The sequence below is a fragment of the Meriones unguiculatus genome, chromosome 1 (genome assembly GCF_030254825.1).
Source record: "Meriones unguiculatus strain TT.TT164.6M chromosome 1, Bangor_MerUng_6.1, whole genome shotgun sequence".
NCBI lineage: Eukaryota > Metazoa > Chordata > Mammalia > Rodentia > Muridae > Meriones > Meriones unguiculatus.
In genome coordinates, this window is record NC_083349.1 from 92,676,610 (window position 1) to 92,698,691 (window position 22,082).

At 46.8% G+C, this 22,082-nt stretch overlaps 1 protein-coding gene across 1 annotated transcript in view; it reads right to left on the minus strand.

Moving 5' to 3' along the window:
- Nucleotides 1–7,210: 7,210 nt before the first annotated feature.
- The window catches only part of Prkce (protein kinase C epsilon), a 482,657-nt gene continuing 467,785 nt past the window's right edge, over nt 7,211–22,082 (minus strand). Inside the window, exon 15 of the mRNA XM_060363396.1 lies at nt 7,211–10,453. Coding sequence (XP_060219379.1) covers nt 10,307–10,453 — 147 coding nt within the window. The 3' untranslated portion in view covers nt 7,211–10,306. The remainder of the gene's footprint in view (nt 10,454–22,082) is intronic.

Sequence of the window (22,082 nt, forward strand, 5' to 3'; positions counted from 1 at the left end):
TCTGTTGTTGATATCTAGCTTTAGTCTGTCGTGGTCAGCTAGAATGGAGCTTTCAAAATTCTTTTTTTGTTCTGTATGTTTAGTGTTTTGATTATCATGTGCTAAGGAGACTTCCTTTCTGGCCCAGCATGTTTGGTGTTCTGTATCCTTCTTTAGATTAGAGAGATTTTCTTTTAGGATTTTGTTGAAACTATATTCCGGGCTTTTGACCTAGGTTTCTTCTCTTTCCTTTATTGTTATTATTCTTAGAATTGTTCTTTTCGCAGTGTCCCAGATTTCTTTAATCTTTTGTGTCCAGATTTTTGAGTTTTAACATTTTCTTTGACCCAGGTATCCATTTCTCCTATGGTGTCTTTAGTGACTGAGACTCCCTCTTCATCTCTTAGATTCTTTTCGTGCTTGCCTCCAAGGCCCCTATTAGAGTTCCTAAATTGCCAGTTTCCACATTTCTCTCAGCTTTGGTTTTCTTTATTGATTCTATTTCTACTTTCAGGTCTTCAACTGTTTTTTGTTTGTTTGTTTGTTTTGTTTTTTTATTAATTTCCTTCTACTGTGTTGTTTGTGTTTTTACAGATTTCTTTAAGGGATTTATTCATTTCCTTTTTAAGGACCTCTGTCATAGTCATACAGTCTTTTTAGGTCTTTGTCTTGTATTTCAGCTATGTTATGTTAATCAGGGCCTGCTGTGATAGGGTTGCTGGGCTCTAGTGGAGACATAGAGTCCTGCCTGTTATTGATTGTGTTTTCCTGGTCATCTGGGTTTGGGAAGATTGTGATTCTAGGTGCTGGTATCTGATCTTGTCTTTGTTTAGTAGGTATTTTGTTCCCTGGTTTCTCTTGCCCTTTCTGGTTCTTAGGAGAGCATGACAGCTGTTGCCTGGTAGGAAATTCTTCTGGGATCTGATAGGTGACGTTTCCAGGTAAATTGTGTTTCTAGGCATTGGGAGCTGAGACTTAGGAACAGGGATGGACTTTGAAGAGGTGAGCTGAGGAGGCCCATAGGAGGAAGGAAATCAGGGTATACGTATTCACTCCCTAGCTAGGTCCTTCAAATGGGCCTGGCCACCTCTCAAGGGATCTCCATCTGATCCACTAAAGAGAGCAGTGAATGGACTGAACTCTCTCAGCATACACAGAAGTAGGTTGGGCACACTCAGAGATTGTCCCACTCACTGCAAGCAATCCTAGGGCTGAGGCAGCAAGCTGAGGGCTGTCATGGCTCAAAGTTCCCTGGACAAGCTCCCAACTCTCCTAGGCCATGCAATACTAAACAACCACGGTGAGGCCCTGCCCTGCCCTATGCCCAACCATGCTCATCATCCTGCCTCCTCCAGAAAGTCTACTTTGATAAGGCAGTCCACCTTTCTCCGCACTTCCGCTATGTTAATAGCTTGCAGGAATTTCTTTGTCTTGCTTGTCTGTCTTTGGCCTTAAGCATCAGGCCTGTCTTTAGTTAGTTTGCAAGACCAAAAACCCTGTCTTTGATGCTATGTTCCCTTTCTGCTTTAGAGTGGGGCCTTGGGATGGGGGGAGGGCTGTCTTCCCTGAAGGGGTGGGTGGGCATAGATGGAAAAAGAAAATCAGAGAGTGAATATTAGCTGCCCTAGTTACACCAGCCCGTCTGACCCCATGTTTAGCTATCGGCTCATCAAGGGTCAGGGATGCTTACTTTATCAAGGAGAAATCTTAACACAGACACTAGCCATTGTTCCTGCTAGCCTTTTTGCTCACTGACATTTTACAGATGGTGCCGGTGAAACTGGAACTAAGTGGATCAAAGGCCTTTGTATGGGACGTCAAACTCTGAAAGTGCTATAGGCAAACACTTCGAGCTAAAGCCAGAAGCAGAGACTTCTGAACAGGACCTCAGGAGCTCAGGAAGCAACAGGAAGACTTAGCAAAGGAGATGGCATGAAACCGTTTTGCACTGCAGAGTAGCAATCAGCAGAGAGACCAGAGGCTGTTCCTTTTTAGCTGCTTATCTAGCGTCTTTTGCCCGTGGTGAAGTAGCTGAGGCCAAATCTTGTTTGATGCTGACTCCCTATATCCATTTTGTGAAGTGTACCTTGGGATTGTTTGTTTGTTTTTACCAACGAGATCTTGATATGGTTCAAAGGAGAGGCTTAGCGAATCCTTTCTGTGTCAAAGCAGCATGGAGGATCAGAGAGATGGCTCGGTAGGTAAAGGTACCTGTCACCAAGCCAGCCAACCTAAGTTCAATCCCTGGGAGCCACACGGTAGAAGGAAACACTTGACTCCTGACCTGTGGCCATCAACACGTCCAGCACACGCTCCCCTCCACAAAATAAATAATTCTCTTTTTTGGGGGGGAGATTCAAAATAGGGTTTCACATGTAGTCTTGGCAGTTCTGTAGACCAGGCTGGTTTGCCTCTCTCTGTCTTCAGAGTGCTGAGATGAAAGGTATGTGACTCTTCCTTTTTAAAAACTGGGCATAGTGGTGCATATTTTTAATCTCACCACTCAGAGGCAGAGGCAGAGGGAGACAGATTTTGGAGAGTTCAAGGCCAGCCTAGCGTATGTAGTGAGTTCCAGGCTAGCCAGAGCTATATAGCAAGACCCTGCCTTAAGAACAAGCAAACAAGCACCCAAAGGAACATAAACCCTGCATGGAGACGCAAAGGGCCAATCCAAGGTGCCATCCTGGAGAGAAGGATGAAGGCATCTTGGCAAATTTTCCATGCTGCTCCAGACCACCTGATACTGGCTTCTGAAGAGTCACTTTCACAAAGTAAAGAAAGTTTGTCCGTCTGGGCACTGGATGTCCAAGGAATAGCAGCAGCACAGGCCAATCTGATGGAGGCATTTCTCAGTTAAGGTCCCCTCTTCCCAAATGACCCTAGCATGCTTGTCAACTTGACAACCACAGTAGCCAACACAACTTTCTTGAGGCAGTGGCATTTTCTGTTGTCAAATGAACTTTGTTCCTCTGGAAGAGCAGTCAGTACTCTTAACCATTGAGCCATCTCTACAGCCTCATTTTTATTAATTCATAACACACACACACACACACACACACACACACATGCATATGTTAGTAGATGTTGTCAGCACCAAGAGACCTTGCATCATTTTATGCTCAGAGAAGAAACACAAAAGTCCCCGCTAGGTTCTATATCTGAAGCACCTGCTGAGTGCTACTGCTACACATTCTCCTTTTCCGGTCTGATTTGTTCATCAGAATGGCTGATTAACACAGTCTTTACTGGAAAGCAGAAGGCTCCCTGCCTTCCTGCCTGCTTTCCTTCCTTCCTTCCTTCCTTCCTTCCTTCCTTCCTTCCTTCCTTCTTTCCTTCCTTTCTTTCTTTTATATTTTTTATTAATTACAGTTTATTCACTTTGTTTCCCACCTGTAGCTCCCTCCCTCCTCCCTTCCCAATCCAACCTCCCTCCCTCTTCTCCACCCATGCTCCTCTCCCAGTCCACTGATAGGGGAGGTCTTCTTTTCCTTTCTTCTGAGCCTAGTCTATCAGGTCTCATCAGGACTGGCTGCATTGTCTTCCTCTGTGTCCTGGTAAGGCTGCCTCCCTCCCTCAGGGGGAAGTGATCAAAGAGCAGTTCAATAAGTTCATGTCAGAGACAGTCCCTGTTCCTATTACTATGAAACCCACTTGGACACTGAACTGCCATGGGCTACATCTGTGGAGGGGTTCTATGTTATCTCCGAGTATGGTCCTTGGTTGGAATATCAGTCTCAGAAAAGCCCCCTGTGCCCAGAATTTTAGTTCTGTTGCTCTTCTTGTGGAGCTCCTGTCCTCTCCAGCTCTTATCCAGTTCTCTCATAAGATCCCCTTTGCTCTGCCCAAAGTTTGGCTATAAGTCTCAGCATCTGTTTTGATACCCTGCAGGGTAGAGTCTTTCAGAGGCCCTCTGTGGCAGGCTCCTGTCCTGTTCCATTTTCTCCCTCTTCTGATGTCCATCCTCTCTGCCTTTCTGAATGAGGACTGAGCATCTTGGTCAGAGTCCTCCTTCTTGTTTAGCTTCTTTAGGTGTGCAAATATCTACTGGGTTTTGTTGTTGTTGTGCCAGGCATTGAGCCCAGGGTCTTGCTTATGGATGAGTTGACGAGGAAATACATAAAAAAACGCACCTTCCTTCTTGAGATCCTTCTGAAGATCCATGCTCACAACTCCAGGTAGAGAAGTCATATCGCTGGGAGGGGCATGCAGAGAAGGCCCTGAAGACTGTTTAAAAGGTGAGTTGTGGCTGGTGGTAGAGCTGCAGCCACTGTTCCCATTTTGCTTGATATGTTAAGATAACGGCTTGCCCCAGGTTCTGCAGTATTTGTGCCGCCAGGCCCAACTAGACTATTGTAGTTTTTAACATGGAGACTTGTTTTAAGTGTCTTTGTCAGTCTCCTTACTTCCAACATCAATGTCATCTTTTCTATATCCACACACTTCTCAGACCCACATACTCTCTCTCTGCAAGGGACTGTTCCTGCTTCCCAAGCCTGCAAATTTGAGCATCTAGCTGCTACCAAGACTTCAAGCCTGCTTTATTTAAATATGGGTACCCATTTTATCCCATTCTAAGGTCATTATTCATGAGTTACTCATAAATTACCTCTTGTTTATACCCTGTGCTGTCTGCCTACTCCATTCTTAGGAGGCGGTAGAACAAGAACCTAGTTGAGGACAGGAGATGGTCATTACCAACCACCATCAGCCGTTTTCTAGCATGTATCAACAAAATTCCATGCCCTACAGCATAGAATTTTCAAACAGGGTCTTATATAGTCCTGGCTGGTCTTGAATTTGCTGAGTAGCTAAAGATAACCTGAAAGCCCCAATATATGCTAGGTTATCATTTGATCGATAAGATTTTTTGTTTTTCAAGACAGGGCTGCTCTGTGTAGCCCTGGGTGTCCTAGAACTCACTATATAGATCAGGTTGGCCTTGACTCAGAGATCTGCCTCCAGAGTACTGGGATGAAAGACATGCACCACACCACCTGGCTGATATCGTCTTAATGTGTACTCCAGGCTGGCCTTAAACTCTTGTAGTTCTCCTGCTTCAGCCTCCCTAACGCTGGAACTGTAGACCTGGGCCACCGTATTTGACTTAGCTGATGTCTTCTCTCCACCTCCCAATCTGGAGACAACCAGATCATAAGCTTTTAATCTTTAATCTCTCTCTCCCTTATTTAAACTCATGATAAGTTAGGTATGTTGATTGGAAGCTTGCTTCTCTTTCGGTGGCCACTTACCTGAAAACATCTGACTGAATCAGAGAAGAAGATTACAGGACAGTGACTCACCTTCTCCAGGGTGAGTCTGAAGACCATGCACACAGCTTCAAGTAAGCAAGCTGTGTTTGGAATAAACAGAGAGGTGGCCTTTTAGTATTACACAGCAAAGTCCCTGGACTTTTTTGAAAAGGTCATCTGCGGCTCCTTGTACAGTGTTAACTGCCCTGGGCCCTTTTTACAACACTGCAAAATAAAACATATCAATGTGTTTTGTGGCCTGAAAGGGGGATAAGTTGGCAAACATGAAGGCTGGTATGTTTGCAATGAGCAGAAGCATCGATTAATTAAAGTTTCTGTATGCCCAAGAGGAAGCTTTTGAGTTTCCAACGTTCTTCAGGGATAGAATGCAGGTTATGGTAGAGTACTTGCCTAGTGTGTAAGGGCTTAGATTCTATCCCCAGCACCACCAAACAAACCTAAGACCCACTATTGTGCCTCCAATCCCCTGTGTGTAGGGGCAGGACTATAGGAATGAAATGGTGGGAAAGGGCCCAAGCAGGGAAAGAGCTGTAAAACAGGGGAAGAAGAAGTATGAGAATCTTTAGCATGGCCACAGCCACATGTTGGCTTGGGACATGAATGGGAGCAGAGCACCAGCTCCATCAACCAAGCTGTTGGTAGCTGAGGGACTCTGAGCTTAGAAGTATTGTCCTGGCTACAGGGATTGGGAGCAGCAGCCAGAAGCAGAATTCTGCGTGAACTTCGGTTGTAAAGTCTAGCCACTGTGAACTGTTTGCCATTTTGTTTTGCTTTAGTTTTCATTTTTGTTTTTGAGACAGGGACTCATGTAGTCCAGGCTGGCCTCAAACTTGCTATGTAGCCAAGGATGACCTGGAACTTCTGGTCCTTGTGTACTCCTCCAAAGTGCTGAGATTTCAGGTATGTGTTACATGCCCATTTTATGGGTTCCTATTGTCTGAATCCAAGGCGTCATGGATGCTAGAAATGTACTCTACCAACCACGGTATAGTGTCAGCCCCATGCAGATGTCCACTGAGCCAGTCTCCCCGAGCTTGACTATGGGAAAGAAGTCTCCTCTTCCCATGCTCAGGCACCAGGGGCACATCCGACCTGTACAGGCCTTCTTTTCTTTCTCAGTTGGCTAGCTGATATGTGCCCGGAGAATAAGCAAATAATCATTTGCAGCCTTCATGTGCCTGCAAATAAAAGAGCAAAGGCTTTCCGCCATGTAGGTTTTAGACTTGAAGGGTTTGGTTTTGAACTAAAAAGGATTTTAGAGCAGGAGAGATCGCTCAGGTGGCAAAGCGCTGGTCATATGAGCCTGATGAGTTAAGGTCGACTCCGTAGCTCCCGTAAAGGCAGAAGAGGTCTGACTCCACAGAGCTGGCCTTTAACCTCTGCAAACATGGTTTCTGCTGCACACACACTCACACCCGGAATAAAATAAAATTAGCCGTTGTGCATGTTCTGGTGTGTAGGGTGGTGGGCATGCATGGCACACATGTGGCGACCAGAGGGAACCCAGAGACATTTCTCCCCAAATTAATACAGGTTTCAGACCTGAACTCAGACCACCAGCTTGTGTGGGAAGTGTCTTCACTCACTGAGCCATCCTGCCTGTGTGCTTGTTCTATTTTTCAAAGTTTCATTATGTAGCCCAGGCTGACCTCGAGCTCATGACCCTCCTGCCTCTGCCCCTTGAGTGCTGGATTACAAGTGTGTTCCACTGTACTGGGATGAGGTTTTAGAGGTGGTGTTTGGTTTTTGCACCATATCTTTCAGCCCAGGTTGGCCCTGAACCCATTATGTCACTGAGGTCACAGGTGTGTGTCACTGTTTTGAGTTTTGTGGGTGCTGGGCGTTGAATCTGGGTCTTTGTTCATGATGGGCAAGCACTCTAACAACTCCATCCTGGAAGTTTTGAATCTCTAGTATGCAAAAGGCAAAAGGACAGAGACATTCTTGTTGGGACGGAGAAGTAAGATTTAATATTTTATTATCGTATTTATTACGTTCTGGAACAATACACATTCACATCCTTTTGAGTACAGTACATTTGGCACAGTAATGTTACAATGAAATTACACTAATGGATGGCAAGAGATTAAAATCACATCCAGAAAGAAAGAGTGTGTACAAAGAAAGCTTCACACTACAAAATAAAACCCCTAAAACTGAATATTTTCTATTTAGCCAGAATTACTTTGCACATAATTTAAAAAGAGGTAATTTTTTTTAGCCTTCTTTTATTTTTAAAGCAAGAATGAATTGTGTTTTCACCTTTGGAGGAAAAAAAATTATGTTTCTACTTTACAAAGTCCATAATGAGAGGAAGGGAGGAATTACTATCCTTCATGTAGGTTTTTGGCATAATTTTGCGCTTTTTTTTCTTTAAAAGAAAGAGAATGAGAGTTGTAAAGATAGGGACCTGTCAGAAATCTATCAGTGTGGCCACCCCCGCCTTTGCTGTTTTCATGGCACTGGAGCCAGAGCACACCACCAGGCAAGAGCCCTACCACCGAGCACAGTCCCTCTGCCCAAGTTCTTGCTGAAAGGACCCAGTATCCATCCAAGGAACACACACATGCGCCTGGACTCAAATCTGCCTGTGTGAGGACAGCACTGGCTAGCGGCATTCTAGCCAGCAGGGCTACGGGCACCAAAAGGGAGCCAGGGGGCTGACTGCCTAGAGATGCTGGTGGAATGTACTGCTTGATTTCCCAGCAACAGTGCCCGTTGGCTGGGAGGAAGGACCTAGCCCCACTGTCACGTGAACACCACCAAGCCCTGGGGAAAAAAGCCACTTAATATTGGCCTTCGCTGTCCAATGTTCAATGGTAAAGGAAGCTGGGGTGGAGGGTGGGAGGGAGGGAAGGAAGAAGAGAGAGAGAAGGAAGACAGAGAGAGAGAGAGAGAGAGAGAGAGAGATCTGAGTATGATGGGTGTATTATCATGTTTTTCTAAACAATGAGATGGTACCACCATGAAGATGTCTCTGTGCTTATTATCTACTCAAAAAGATAAGTCTTCCCCCAGTATGTCAAGTCACTGAAGATAAATTAAATTAACCTAATGTTCTTCATCACTTCCCTGGTATGCCAAACATACAGATTGATACAGCATAGTATTTAATATTTGCAATCACCTTAAGAACAGATCACAGTTACACCTGAGTTTTTCTTTAAAAAAAAAAAAAAAAAGCAGGAGGGAACTAAAGGTCATCAGGAACAAAGGCTGTGACCAGCCAGATGCAAATAGGGACACATTTAGTATGGGCTCAAAATAGTCACTGTCCAAGCTTGGAAACCACTATTGAGAACATTCCTCCCTGTCTGCTGTCTCTATCAGGGCATGATAGAGCACGGGAGAACCAACGTGATTTTAATACAGCTCAATATATGGTTACATTTTTAACCCAAAAGGAAATAAACAATATAAAGGACCCCAGCCCTCCCTGGAAAGAAACACACCTCTCTCTCAGTAACGTGAACCAATAGCTGATAAGAAGATTGCACCTGGACATTATTATAGTTATTCTCTCATAGACTAAAGTTTTAGAATATGCCTGAACATGCAGCAGTTGATACCTCTATATTCAATGAATTAATTCCACAGGCCTTGCAGCAAACACTATATACAAAAAAATCTCAAATGTACAAAAGGCAAAAAGCTTCATTGGTGCCACTTTGCCACTCACAAGTATATATATTTAGGGGCAGTTGGGAAATCCACGTGCAACAGTTGGAATGGATTCCATTCCCTGCTAAATCAGTTCAATAAAATAGGTAATCAAATGACCTCCAGGGAACATATACACGAAGCCACAGAGAACCCCTGGGAACCAAAGACTGTAACACTGTCAGCATATCTACAGGAGGTAATATCAGTCCATTAAATAGAGTCCACGTGAGTCACCATGGCGTGTCACCAAAACTCCGGCCACACCCCACCACTTCGTCAGTCTTCAAATCAGCTGCGCATCAGTCCCCCGATGCCTTCCGCCTGACCCAGGCTGAGTTTTGTTCCTTGCATTCCCAAAGCAGATACTTCACAGTTCATTCCACACATTGTATATTTCAAACCACAACACAGTGGTGCCATTTTGTAGAAGTGCAACAGAAAACAGAGCTTACGCTGGGAACGTGGGACAAAACTGGAGAGAGAATCTGGGAGCTGGATTGTTCTGGAGCCTTGGGGCACTGGCTGCTGCTCTGGTGGCCATGGTGCTCAGGGAGAATTCTCATAATGAGAAGGCAGAGTTTTCTTTTGCTCTCTTTGCATAGCCCTCACGTGTCACTAAAGCATCAATAATAAGCTTTGGATGACTGGATTCTCACTGTGTAGTAGCCCTTTAATATCTACCTGCATTCACACTGGGATACCTATCTTTTGGCCAATTAGAAAGTGAAATTGGTAATAGTTGTTTTTTTGTTTTTTAAATGTTAGGAGTTCAAAATCAAAATGATTTCTTCCATGAGATATAAACATACACAACTTTGGCATGCTCAAAAAAAGCTAAAACCAAAGCAAGCAGGAATGTGCAACTCCAGAGCAAACTGCCACAGCTGGCCAGCCTGAGCATCCCAGGCTCCTCCTGTCAAGGGCATGCCTCTGGTTCTCACATGGAAGAAAATCCAGTCTCTTCTCCTAGGTAGATGAGCAGGGATGGCAGATTGGGGAACAGGGATAATGAGAAAAGAGAAGAGTCAGGATTCTATGTCCAGTGGCAGAGCCAGAGTCTTCATGTTGGTTTGTTTTTTTCCTTTGTAATAAAAGAACTGAAGTTGCTTCAGGCTTGCAGATGGACGGACACTCCAAACCCAGCTCTGCACACAGATACCCACAGAGTGGACACAATTCAAATCTGTGTTGTTGGTGAATCTAGACCCAAGGGTGCCTTCTGGTCACTGGGAGGGTGGGAAAGGGCATGGCATGGTGAGGGAATGCAATAAATAAGAGAGTGGACATGGACGGGATGGGGGCCCTGGGAGGAGGAATGGCTCGAGACCTCTGCAACACAGGATTTTCTCAGCACCCTCCCTGCAGCATCAGCTAACTCCACCTGAAGCAGCTTCTCAGGGCATCAGGTCTTCACCAAAGTAGGAGAAGCCTTTGAATTCTTCCTGGTTGATCTGCTTCACTATGGCCTCATCCACAAGGGTGAGTACCGGCTCTTCCCGGGTAAAGTCTTGGTCAAAGTTATTGACATCTCTTTTGGTTTTCTGTGGAGAAAAAAAGAGAAGGTGCTGAGTTGAGGCTTGACTTTCCTCTTGAGGGACCCCCACCGCCACCCTCCCTCGTGGAGACTGGGCATTGAGGTGACCAGCCTCTCGCCAAAGCCAGCCTCTAGCTACTGGGAGCAGAAACAGGGCTGTTCCAATGAGGTAACAATGGATGGCCCCAGGACCCAGAGGTGAGGAGGAGGAGAACAAGAATGAGTCAAGGTGAGAAGGAAGAGGGTGTGTGAGTATGATGGAAAAGCAGGGAAGTGGGGTTCCTACAGGCTGAATGTGTGTGTGTGTGTGTGTGTGTGTGTGTTTGTGTGTGTGTGTGTGAGTGATACATAGCTTACATCTCATATCCTCTTATAGCATCTACCATAACTGTTAAGCTCCATGAAGACAGTCCTTGTTATGCCCAGGGGACGAACTTAAATCCATCAGCTCAAAGTCCCCAGTGCTTTTTATCCCTGTAGAGACAGACCTGATAGTCCTGCCATATCTGTTTCATATGTGTAAGGGGAACAGGGATGCCTTCTTTGACTTCCATCTGCCCTCACCATCATCTCACTTTATGGCCATTACCACAATGTTGACTCAACACATGAACTTGTTGTGATAATTTGATACTTTTGTCTAGACCAGTGGTTCTCAACCTGTGGGCCATGACCCCTTGGAGGGTGTCAAATGGTCCTTTCACATGGGTCACATATCAGATACCCTGCATATCCGATATTTACATCACGATTCATAACAGTAGCAAAATTATAGTAATGGAGTAGCGATGAAAACAATTTAATGGTTGGGGGCCACCACTACATGAGGAACTGTATTGAAGGGTCGCAGCGTTAGAAATGCTGAGAACCACGGGTCTAGACCGTAAGCAACTTCTCTTTAGGTTGCTGGCAGTTCTGCCACGATAAGCAAGCATCTACTGGATTAAGTCGAAAACCTAGTATGACTTATTTCCCAGCTCAGAAGGACAGCCCAGCTAGATGTTCAAGTTCCCAGAGGAAAACTGGGCCGCTCCTGGTTCTGCGGGCTTGAGTACAGAGCAATCAACCAACTCACATAGCCTGGTTTTTGGAGGGGATCAGGGAGTGTCCACAATGCTCTACCTTTAAGGGCTTACAGACGCGTGAGGAAGCCAGTGCACTTGTGTGGGACATGTGTTTTAGGAAGAACTTCCACAGAGAAGCCAGGGGTTGACTAAGATCTGAAGGATGGTTTATAGCTGTGGTGTATAGATGGCAGGAAGGTGGGTAAAGCAGAGGTCAAGAACATGTAACATGTATGCACAGAACCATATGTCTGCCAAGCTGCCTGCGCCAGAGCCCAGTGAGGGATGGTCAGGAGGTAAGGCTGGAGTGTGACCGTAGAGGCCCTCCGTGCCAGGCCCACGGGGCTGAGCACAGTATGGGGTGCAGTGGAGGCTGGAGGCTCTCTGGCAGTGCCTCTCTGGACACTGGGTAACTGGTGCTGTTCCAGAGCTCTTCCAAGCATCTTTGCATTCATTCACTCACTTGATCCTCGGAATAGGCAAGTATTTTGATTCCAGCTTTACAGCACAGGAAACTGTGACTCGGAGAGACCTGGGGCTTGGCTGGGCTAACCCAACTGGGAAAGAGCCAGACTCACATCCAGGCCTAACACGATGCCTCCCGCCCCTGCAGAAGTTATGGAGATGTGGACCCCATAGAAATGAGACGGCATACATGGCAAGGGCCAAGTTCAACCAGGAGATGTTTTTAGAAGAAGCTAGTAGGCGTTTGAAATAAAGCCAGAAGGGCCTGGCACAGGCAAACAGGGAGAGCTGGGCATCGCAGTGCGAGGGGATAGCGTGAGGAGGCTGGCAGAGGAGCCAACCCAATGACCCAGATTAGACAGAGTGATGGGCAGGAAGGAGCAGGGGCTGAGCTCCTTCTGAGAGGAATCAAAGAGAATGAGAGAAATTCACAGAAACAAGATTTGTGGCTGGGGATATCTGTGTTCCCTTCAGAGGAGGAACTCTGACACAGTGTGGTCTTCTGCGACTGGAAGGCTGGCCCAGGGCAGGGCTAGCTGTTTTCCTCCCGGAGTTTCAGAGCCTGAGCAAAGAGCTGCTTCAGAGATGAACAAGACTGGTGCCCAGGGTGATGCAAGCTGGCTCTGGGAGGGTGTTGGCTGGGGAAAGAGTGTGGTAGCAGCTCTTCAGAGGCTCCTGTGGGAGGAGGGAGAAATCACAGGGCTGAAGGATGGGAGTGCTGGGTTGAGTGAAGGCTGGCCAGAGGGATCTGGGAGGTGGAGAGGTAGTGACTACATCTTGTGAAGGACAAGGTATTGTCCAAAGGGCAACCAAGTGGCACCTACTCTGGTGGCCGGAATGAAAGGTTTCCAGAGGAGGGAGACAGGTCCACAGATTAGGGCAGGAGGGAAGGTCCATTTTGGAACATAGCTAAGGATGAGCTGGAACTCTTGGTCAGGAACTTCTTTCTGGTACACCCTTTCAGCTAGCCACCATGGAGGGCAGCGTGCATAGAAAAAAACCTCAGAAAACCCATAAACTCTTTGGCATTGGCTGCCTTTGTTAATTGCGTGCATTTCATTAGCCAGTCATTAGTGACAGATTAGTCCTCATTAGTAATAGAAACTGGCTTGTTGTTTTCCTGAGGTCAGCTGGGCACATCAACAGAGCTAGAGTTGACCTTGTGTCCACTTCACAACTCACTGGTTATGTGCTTTGAGAACCAGGCTCTGCTAGTACATCTAAAGATGAATCTATCATGAACTAGGTTGGAGAATCATTTAGGTCATTTCTGGGTTTCTTTCATGAATCCCAGAAATCACCTGAGTGCATTCAAGAGAGCAGGCCATTACTCCTTCCTACATCTAGGAATACTGCTGGGCATCAAAGCCACATCTTGCACATGACAGGCAGGCATTCTACCACTGAGTCACATACATCTCCATGCCAGAGGATGCCATTCTTGCTGACCTCTGCAGATCAGTCACAATAGGGCTTGGCACCAGGCCCTATTTTCCTTGGAGACACTTTATGGGCATGCTAGTTACCGGTTCCCAGCTGAAATAGATAACAGCCCCTGGGGATGCAATTCCTGACTGTTGGAGAGCAGACGCTTGGGAAGCTTTTCAAATCACCCTGTCTCCCCATTGCTGGCATAGAGGCGGCATAGCATCCCCCAGATCAGACAGGGCTGAGATTGTCTCCTTCACTCCCTAATCTTATTTTTTTGGAATCCTTCTGCATTCTTCAGAGCACACAAGACTCACTCCACAGTTAGTTCCAGATCAGACTTTCAGAGACAGGGCTGACTCTGCTCCTTGGTCAGTCCACATGCCTTCCTGAGGCTCATGCTGTGCAGCCCCGGAAGTGGCATGGGCAACACACAACACAGTTCTGACTCTGCAGGCCTCAGAGCTGTGCATGCTGTGGGCCAAGGGCCCACACCACACGCCTGTCAGGTATGGAACCCAGCAGTGCCTGTGGTGTGCCACTGAGGGGCGTCTTGAAGCTAAGGGACCATCCTTCATTTTTCTCTATGCCTCCAAATTCTAAACCGGTGTTACCTTTGGGCTTGCCTAAATGTCCCAGAACTTTCTTTAATGATCTAGAGTCTTCCAGTTGCCTCACAATTCTGAGAACCAAGGTCCATATTTCTGTGCAGCCTGGCATCACCTCTGGGCTCTGCTGAACGGTAAGATGCTCCACACGTAAAGGGCTTCTTCAGGCCTCTCTGCACAGCTTACCTTCTGCTGGGAGCGCCCACTCTCTCCCTTGCCTGTAGGCCCTCATCTGTTGCTCTTTTTCTCAGTGTGAACGCCCTTCCTTCAGAAAGCCTGGCTTGTCCCTCTGCATGTGTCTGAGAGGAGGCCTGCATGGACGTGCCCCCATCTCCACCCTTACATATGGTGGGCCTCCCCAAGAGCTCTGCACAAGCAGGGATGCGCCTGACCTCACCAGCCCATCTTCATCCTAGCATTCTGCCTGTCATTTTATCGACACCCATAGGCGCCTGCTGGAAGAAGTGAGTAGGCCTCTCTTGCTGCTCTTGCTGTATCTAAAGCCAGCAAAGTGACCTGGATTAAGGGCCTATGGTTGCCGTTCTGCCAGAGGAGTTTGTCCTTTGGAGAAGTGGAGGCGGGAGTTGGGTGGAAACTAAGGTCTGACTCATGAAGAGTCTGCAGTTGGACAGCCTTGCAAGGACAGCGCCGCAGGGGCCTGTGAGTGGGAGTCAGGCATTAACTGATGGGCTCTCTTGTCCCAGTGCTTGAGGCACGGAGTTAGTTCTCTAATTGCTAGTACAAGGTAGAGACAGTAACCGGCTGGAGTTTGGGAAAATCCCATCAAGGCAAATGTGTTTAGGGCCTTGATGCGTAGGTATGTTAGAGGTCAACAGTAGAGGAAAACAGAATTCCTACTTCCTCTGCACGTCTTGAGGATTGGAAGCTCAGGCTCAGGGGATATAAACCTGACTTCATGCAAGAGGCACATTTCTGGATAATGAAGAAAGAATCCGGGGGAGCAGCTGAGAGACTGCACCCAGCGAACAAAGCTCCAGGGCCGGCATTCTCCTTTCGGCCAGGAGGCGCCCTGGGGTCTACCACCAAGATGGGCTCTGGCAACTCTTTATCTGGCAAGGATGCGTCCCTCATAGCTCTCACACAGGGAGCCCTTAATGGCAGCCCTTGGAGGTGTGGTGCTATTTGCCTCTGTGACATCTGCCTCTGTCCTAATGTGACGTCCAGAGTGGCTGATGACAGTGCTCTCCCAGACTGCGTCACGGAGTTGGCCCTCAAGTGTCTATCTTGCTGGTCCCTTTCATGTTCTGCCCATGCTTGGCGTGAGTGACAACATAGCACAGCACAAAGGAGCCGGGAAACCACAGCTCCTGGCTGTGGCTGGAAACAGGGGTACAGGAGGCCTGAATACAGCTCTTAGGTCTCCCTCAACAACAGCCTTTCCCATCCCCCTCTCTTCCCAAGTCCCCACAGGACTGCCTCTTTCATTTGGCTCTTATCGTGTGTCATATGGGTAACAGTTCTCCACAAATCACATATGGGTGATAGTCCTTGAGGTACCCACTCCAAACATGAAAAAACAGGGGATAACTCGTGCTTATGAGCTGGAAATAGTTTGATTTCATTTATCCAATCCCCCAGCTTTGAAATGTCATTATTCTAAGTTTCACTTTTTTTTGTTTCATATTCTAAAATGAAAAACAAGAAATTCGATCTGGAAAGTGTTTTCTCAACATCTACTAACTGTATCTTTTTTGGGTACATAGGCTCATTATAAACATATTTTCATCAATAGAGTATATGTAAATATGCTTACACACAGCCTGGCCTCGAACTCAGAGATCTTCCTGCCTCTGCCTCCCGAGTGCCAGGATGAAAGGTGCATATCACCTTGCTCAGCATAAACTGGCTGTTAGATTTCTTTTTCATTTTCATTTTTCGCTTTGTTTATTCTGAGACAGGGTTCTTCTACGTAGTTATGGCTGTCCTGGAACTCACTCTGTAGACCAGGCCAGCCTTGAACTCGGGATTCACTTGCCTCTGCCTCCCAAGTGCTAGAACTGAAGGCATGAATCATCATTGCCTGTTTCCCTTCATAATTCTGGATCTCCTTTATAGAAAACGGGGCAGAAGATAGAGAGAGCTGTTCCAGCACTAACTCGCCCACGGGGTTTGCCGTAGACCCAGCCAGCCCAGATCCCTTGGTGGCGTCATGTGTTTTTTCATCTATCTTTTACCCAGTGGTGGCCAGAGCTCTTGTCTGAGAAATGCAAGCGCAGCAGTGCTAGCCTGCCCTTGGTGGGGACCCTTAAATTAGACCTGCACTGCCTTAGTTGCCAATTTGACGGGATCTGAATCACGGAGAAGACAGATCTCTACGAGTTTCTGTAAGAGCGGCACCACGGAGGTTTAACTGAGCGGGCAGACTCACTCTAAGCGTGGGCAGCATCAGTCGCTGGGCAGAAGCCTGGGAAGCACTGGCACCCATTGCTAGACGTCTTGTCTATGAGGAGAGTGGGGATTGTTCAGTGCATTGTCCGGGAGAAGTGTGCACACCCTTAGAGCATTTCTCCACCAGCCGGAGCTTAACTGGCGCCGAGGGATTCTCCACTCTCTCTCTCTCTCTAAACACCCACAAATTAATTCTTACAGAAATTTTAGATTCTCATTAAAAATTTTAGGTGGAGAGATGGCTCAGCGGTTAAGCGCACCAACTGTTTTTCCAGAGGACCCAGGTTCAATTCCCAGCACCCACATGGCAGCTCACAACTGTCTGTAACTCCAGCTCCAGGGGATCCAACACCCTCACCCAGACATACATGCAGCCAAAACACTGATGCACATAAAATAAAAGTAATTTAAAAAATTTTAGATGCTTGCTTTAAGAATACCCAGCTCAGGGATGCTTAGGTGGTTCCGTGGGGAAAGGTACCTACTGCTAAACCCGAGGACCTCAGCTGGGAAAACACCAGCTCATGGTAGAAAACACCAGCTCCTGAAAACTGACCTCTGGACCCTACTCACATGTGCATGCCCTACACACATAAATAGTAAATGTAAAATCATTAAAAACAACATCCATCTAAAAAATAACCCCATGTTTTCCTAAATACTATCCCTGAATGCTAGGAGCCTCTGTGCCTGTCTCTGGCTCTTTTGGTCTATTTTGTCATGTTCAAGTTACCCTGAGCTGGAACAGACAAAGCAGAATCTTCGGCAACAAGGGCCTAGAACAGTGGCTCAATCCCAGAGCCACACGTGAACCACCTGTGGGGGCCTTCAGCAATCAGCCAGTGCTGTCTCCAGGGTCTGGGTAATTGGTTTGAGGTCTGGCCTGGGCATGAGCTAGTAGGGATGCCCAAGTGGGATTTAGGAAACGTAATTAATTAGTTTCTCTTGGCTTTCAGTTCCCTCTAAGGAGTTCTTGCCCTAATCTTTGTATTTTAAATATATTTCTCTTTGGGGAAAATTCATTGCAGGCACAGTCACAGCTTTGCTTCATTTAGCTCTGGCCTTTGTGTATATGAGTGTGCTTGTGTAGGACGGTGCTGGGGCTAGAACCCATAGCTTCATACCACCTAGCTACAGCCACAGCCTGGTCACTGTTTAATAGAGGCTCTTGGTCTGTCAAAACAAACACAGCTGTACACAAACCTAAGGCTTGCCTCAGACCTCAGGAACTCTGCAGGGGGCGGGTGGTCAGCCTCTGTATTTTAAAGCTCCGAGTTATTTAGATGCACAGCCCAATTGAGGCTAGGTATGGAGGGGCGGATCGCATTCTTTTTCTTCTTAGTTTCAAATGGCCTTTTGCTGTCGGCAAGCTTAAGCCAGGGCCTACAGTTCTGGATTTAGCCCCTTGAAGTTCATGCTAACTCTGGCATTTCTTTTCAGTTTCCCCACTTCTATCCATATACTTGATAATTTTTTTAGTTTGTTTGAGACAGGGTTTCTTTGTGTAGCCTTGGTTGTCCTGGAACTCCCTGGCCTCGAACTCACAAAGATCCACCTGCCTCTGCCTCTCTGCGATTAAATGTGTGTGGCACCACATCTGGCTAACTAGCCCTTAAAAAAAATCAAATGGAGACATCTGGAAGCTTACCAGCGAGTCCACTGGTGTCCTGCCAAGCCACTTTTTGAGAGATAGGATACTCAGTGGATCAGCCTTCATTCCCTTTCCTGAACACCTAGACCAGTGGTTCTGATCCTGTGGGGTGTGACCTTTTTTTGGGGGGCGGGTGTCAAAGGACCCTTTCACAGGGATCACATATCAGATATACTGCAATCAGACATTTACGCTACAGCAGCAAAATTACAGACGTGAAATAGCAATGGAGTAACTTTATGGTTGGGGCCACCACAATACAAGGAACTGCATTAAAGAGTCTCAGCGTTAGGAGGGTCTTATTCCCTATCTGGACGGTTCTGAGCTCCTGTATGAGTGCAGGGATTTGAACCTCTTGAAAAGCAGCCAGTGCTCTTAACTGCTGAGCCATCTCTCTAGTTCCTTAGATTTTATTCTGGGTTCTCCACATAATTATCAACCTTTCTAGCCTCGGGCAAATTATATCATATCTGTGTCCTCATTTGTTCATCCACAAAATGGACGGGATGCCAAGGTGATAGTATCTGAATCACAGGGAAGGAAGTGTCTGACTGTCTGCAGGAGCCGTTCCACAGAGGCTTGGCTGAGGCTGGAAGACTCCTGAGTATTGCTCCCCACATGTCTGTTATAAGGATCAAGAGACTGAATACACCCAAGTGGGAACCCTAAATGCCAACGAACAAAATAAATGATTAGCACGATGCTTCTCAAACAGATCAAAACTGTCAACAAACAGCAGTATCTTTGGGTGATCCAGGGAGAGGTTTCTGCCTGGTCTCACTTGCCAGCAATGGTGTGCTTCCCATGCCCACTAGATCTAGAACGGACCAGCCTTCGCCTACAGCAAACTGCCACATGTGATCGCTCAAAAGAACTTTCCTTCACAGGTTACACTTGGGAATATGTATGTATATACAAACACATAAATGCAACAATTATGACAAAAGAGGCCAGGGATTTGAAGGGGAGTGGAGAGGGGAATATGGAGGGTTTAGAGGGAGAAAAGGGGAATGAGAAATGTGATAAGTAAGCTACAATATCAAAAATGAACAAAAAGAAATGAGAGAAAAATAGAGCCTTCCTTTTTACGCTCCCTGCTATAACGTTCATGGTAGCGGTGTGTACAGGCATATCCTGGTGGGCCATCTTCACGCTTTCTGAAACACAGCAACATAACAAAACCAAAAGCCAGGCTTTGCTTTGAGGACTGTTTGCCGTGACACAGCAGTTCCTGCTCTCTCTGATAAACTCACGTGCACAGAGTGCTGGGAGCCTGGGCATGGGCAGCGGCAGAGCCGGACAGACTGGGACATGTGCCTCCCCTGCTCATGCCGCCTCTCAGAAACACAGACTTGGGTCCCGAGGTCCTCCCCATCCCCCAGAAGTGCCCCCACTGGCATTCTTCTGAATTTGATATTCAAAATTTGCCAATTCAGTCTTCGACAGACAACTATCCATTCTCCAAATGGAATGGGGGTTAACTCTCCATAGACACTCCTGGGGGTGTGGCCTCTACTCTTATTTCATGAAGTTGCTCGCAAGCACCTTGAATGGAAGAAGAAAGCCAACACCAATTTCCCTTTAAACATGAGTGATGAGCTTTTCAGCAGCTAAATTCAGAACCCCTCAGTTCCTGGCCACTCGGAAAAGGGGGTTGGAGAGAGGTGGTTGGAATACAAAGACAGGGACCAGGGGAGCCCCAGAGGGGGGAACCCACATGCTCTGGCACAGGCTGGCAGCTCTCCTCTCTACCCTATCTCTGTTCGTTCTCTCTGTGTGTCCCTCTCCCTTTGTGAGAGAGGCTCTTACTCTACAGAATGGCTGGCCTAGAGCTCAGGGTCACCCTCTGTCTCTTTAGTGCTGGGATTTCAGGCATTACCCGCCATCCCTAGGGATATTCAGATACATCCATTTATATGCAAGTGTAAAACATATACATTTATAGGTATATGTCTTTATATATACACATTATATATGTATAAATGTTTTTCTTTTTAGTTTGGTATGTGTGCACACGTGCACACACGTGCAACTTCATGGATGTGGAGGTCTGATGACAACTTTCTGGAGTTGGCTCTTGCCATCTACCTTGTCAAGGCAGGGTCTCTTGTTTCTTGTGCTCTGCACTCCAGGCTGTTGGTCCATGAGCTTTTGGCTGTTCCTCCTGTCTTCATCTCCTCCTCTCACTTCCAGAGTGCTGGGATTATAGGGGTGTGCACCTGCATCCTGCTTTTTACATGGGTTCTAGGGCTCAAACTCAGGTTATCATGCTTGGGTACTCAGCACTTTTACATGATGAGACATCTCCCAGGCCATTTGCTTGCTTGCTTGTTTGTTTGTTTATTTATACTTATTTTCTTTTGCAGACAGGGTCTTTGGTGCTCAGGGCTGATCTTGAACTCCTCCTGGACCTCCTACCTCCGCCTCCCAAGAGTTGGGTTATGCGAATAATAAGTCACTATACTTGGCTCCCAATGTATTTTTAAAATGAACCAAACTACCTCAGACCACCAGCCATTCTGCACAAGTAACCACAACTGAGTTCTATCAGGCCAGCCTTTGGATGGAATTCCTTTCTCCTCTTTTCCTCCTCTCAGTTATTGTTTGCTAAACTTTTAATTTTTTTAAAGCAGTAAGTTCCATTTGCAGAGTTACTTTAGGAAAAGGAAAGGGGGAGTAAGTCTAGAATTCCAGCACTACCTACTCCTCTCCTGACACCCAACAAGTATTTCCAAAAGCTGGAGGGTTCAGCCAGTTACTATTTCTGCATTAGCTGGGCCTCGTGGACAACCACGGATTCTCTATCACAGGAGAGGGCAGGCAGTTACAAAACCTCAAACACTTGTTGGCATGCACAAAAAAACCATACTGCTGGTTGGGAAGCTCCCAGAAGCTTCTGGATCTGGGTGCCCAGACTGAGACAGTTAGCTCGCCCCGTGGTCTTGACCGGGTACCTCTGGGCATGTCTGTATGGGTGTTTCCCCGGAGACTTTTAACTGGAGAGGGGAAGACCTGCCCTGGACATGGACGGCAGCATTCCTGAGGGCCTGCTAAGAGTGTGGTTCACTTGTTCCTGCCACCGTGTCTTCCCAAGTGGGAAGGCACCCTCTCTGACAGTGAGCTCGGGACGCCTTTTCTGTCTTAAGTTGTTTTGTCACACAGCAAGAAAGGTGACTAACATTCCCTAAAGCAAGAGTTGACAACATTTTCTAAAAGGCCAGATGGTAAACATGTTAAGCTCTGTGAGCCATGAGGCATCTGTCGCAACCAAACCATTCCAGTCTTGTAGCACAAAGGCACCATGGAACACTGGAAGACCCTGGATAGCATTCTAATAAAACTTTATTCGTGGACGCTGACATCAGACTCCCGCAGCCTTCCCACCTGGATTGCCGATTCAAGGAGGGAATTCCGATTCTCATGAACACTCTGCAGCATGCTACAGACGTGCTGCGCGTGTTGAAACGCAGGTTTTCCTGGTGAGAGTGTCCTGCTAGGTTGTCAAGATGATGCTGCACTGGTTTAGAGCTGGGGTGCAGTTCAGTGGCAGGACATTTGTCTAGCATGCAAGACTCTGGCTTTACCCTCAGTGCAGCCATGGGTATCACTGATTAAAGCACTCCCTTATAAAAGACTGGCTTTCCATGGTATCACAGTTCCCTCTGAGTAACACACAAAGGGAAAAGCCCTGAGACTGTCTCCAGGACTGGAGATGGCGTAAGACCTGCAGAACACAGGAGTGAGTCCCCAGCAGGAGAAACCACTCAGGCTTCAACAACTATATTATTCTCTCTCTCTCTCTCTCTCTCTCTCTCTCTCTCTCTCTCTCTCTCTCTGTGTGTGTGTATGTGTCTGTGTGTGTGTGTGTGTGTGTGTGTGTGTGTGTGTATGTGTCTGTGTGTGTGTGTGTGTGTACATAACTGACAGGGGCCTCTCCTGGATATAGACCATGTATCAAACACTCTTTCCAAAAGGTAGCTTTAAAGACAAGTAGAGCCAACTGTCTAAGAC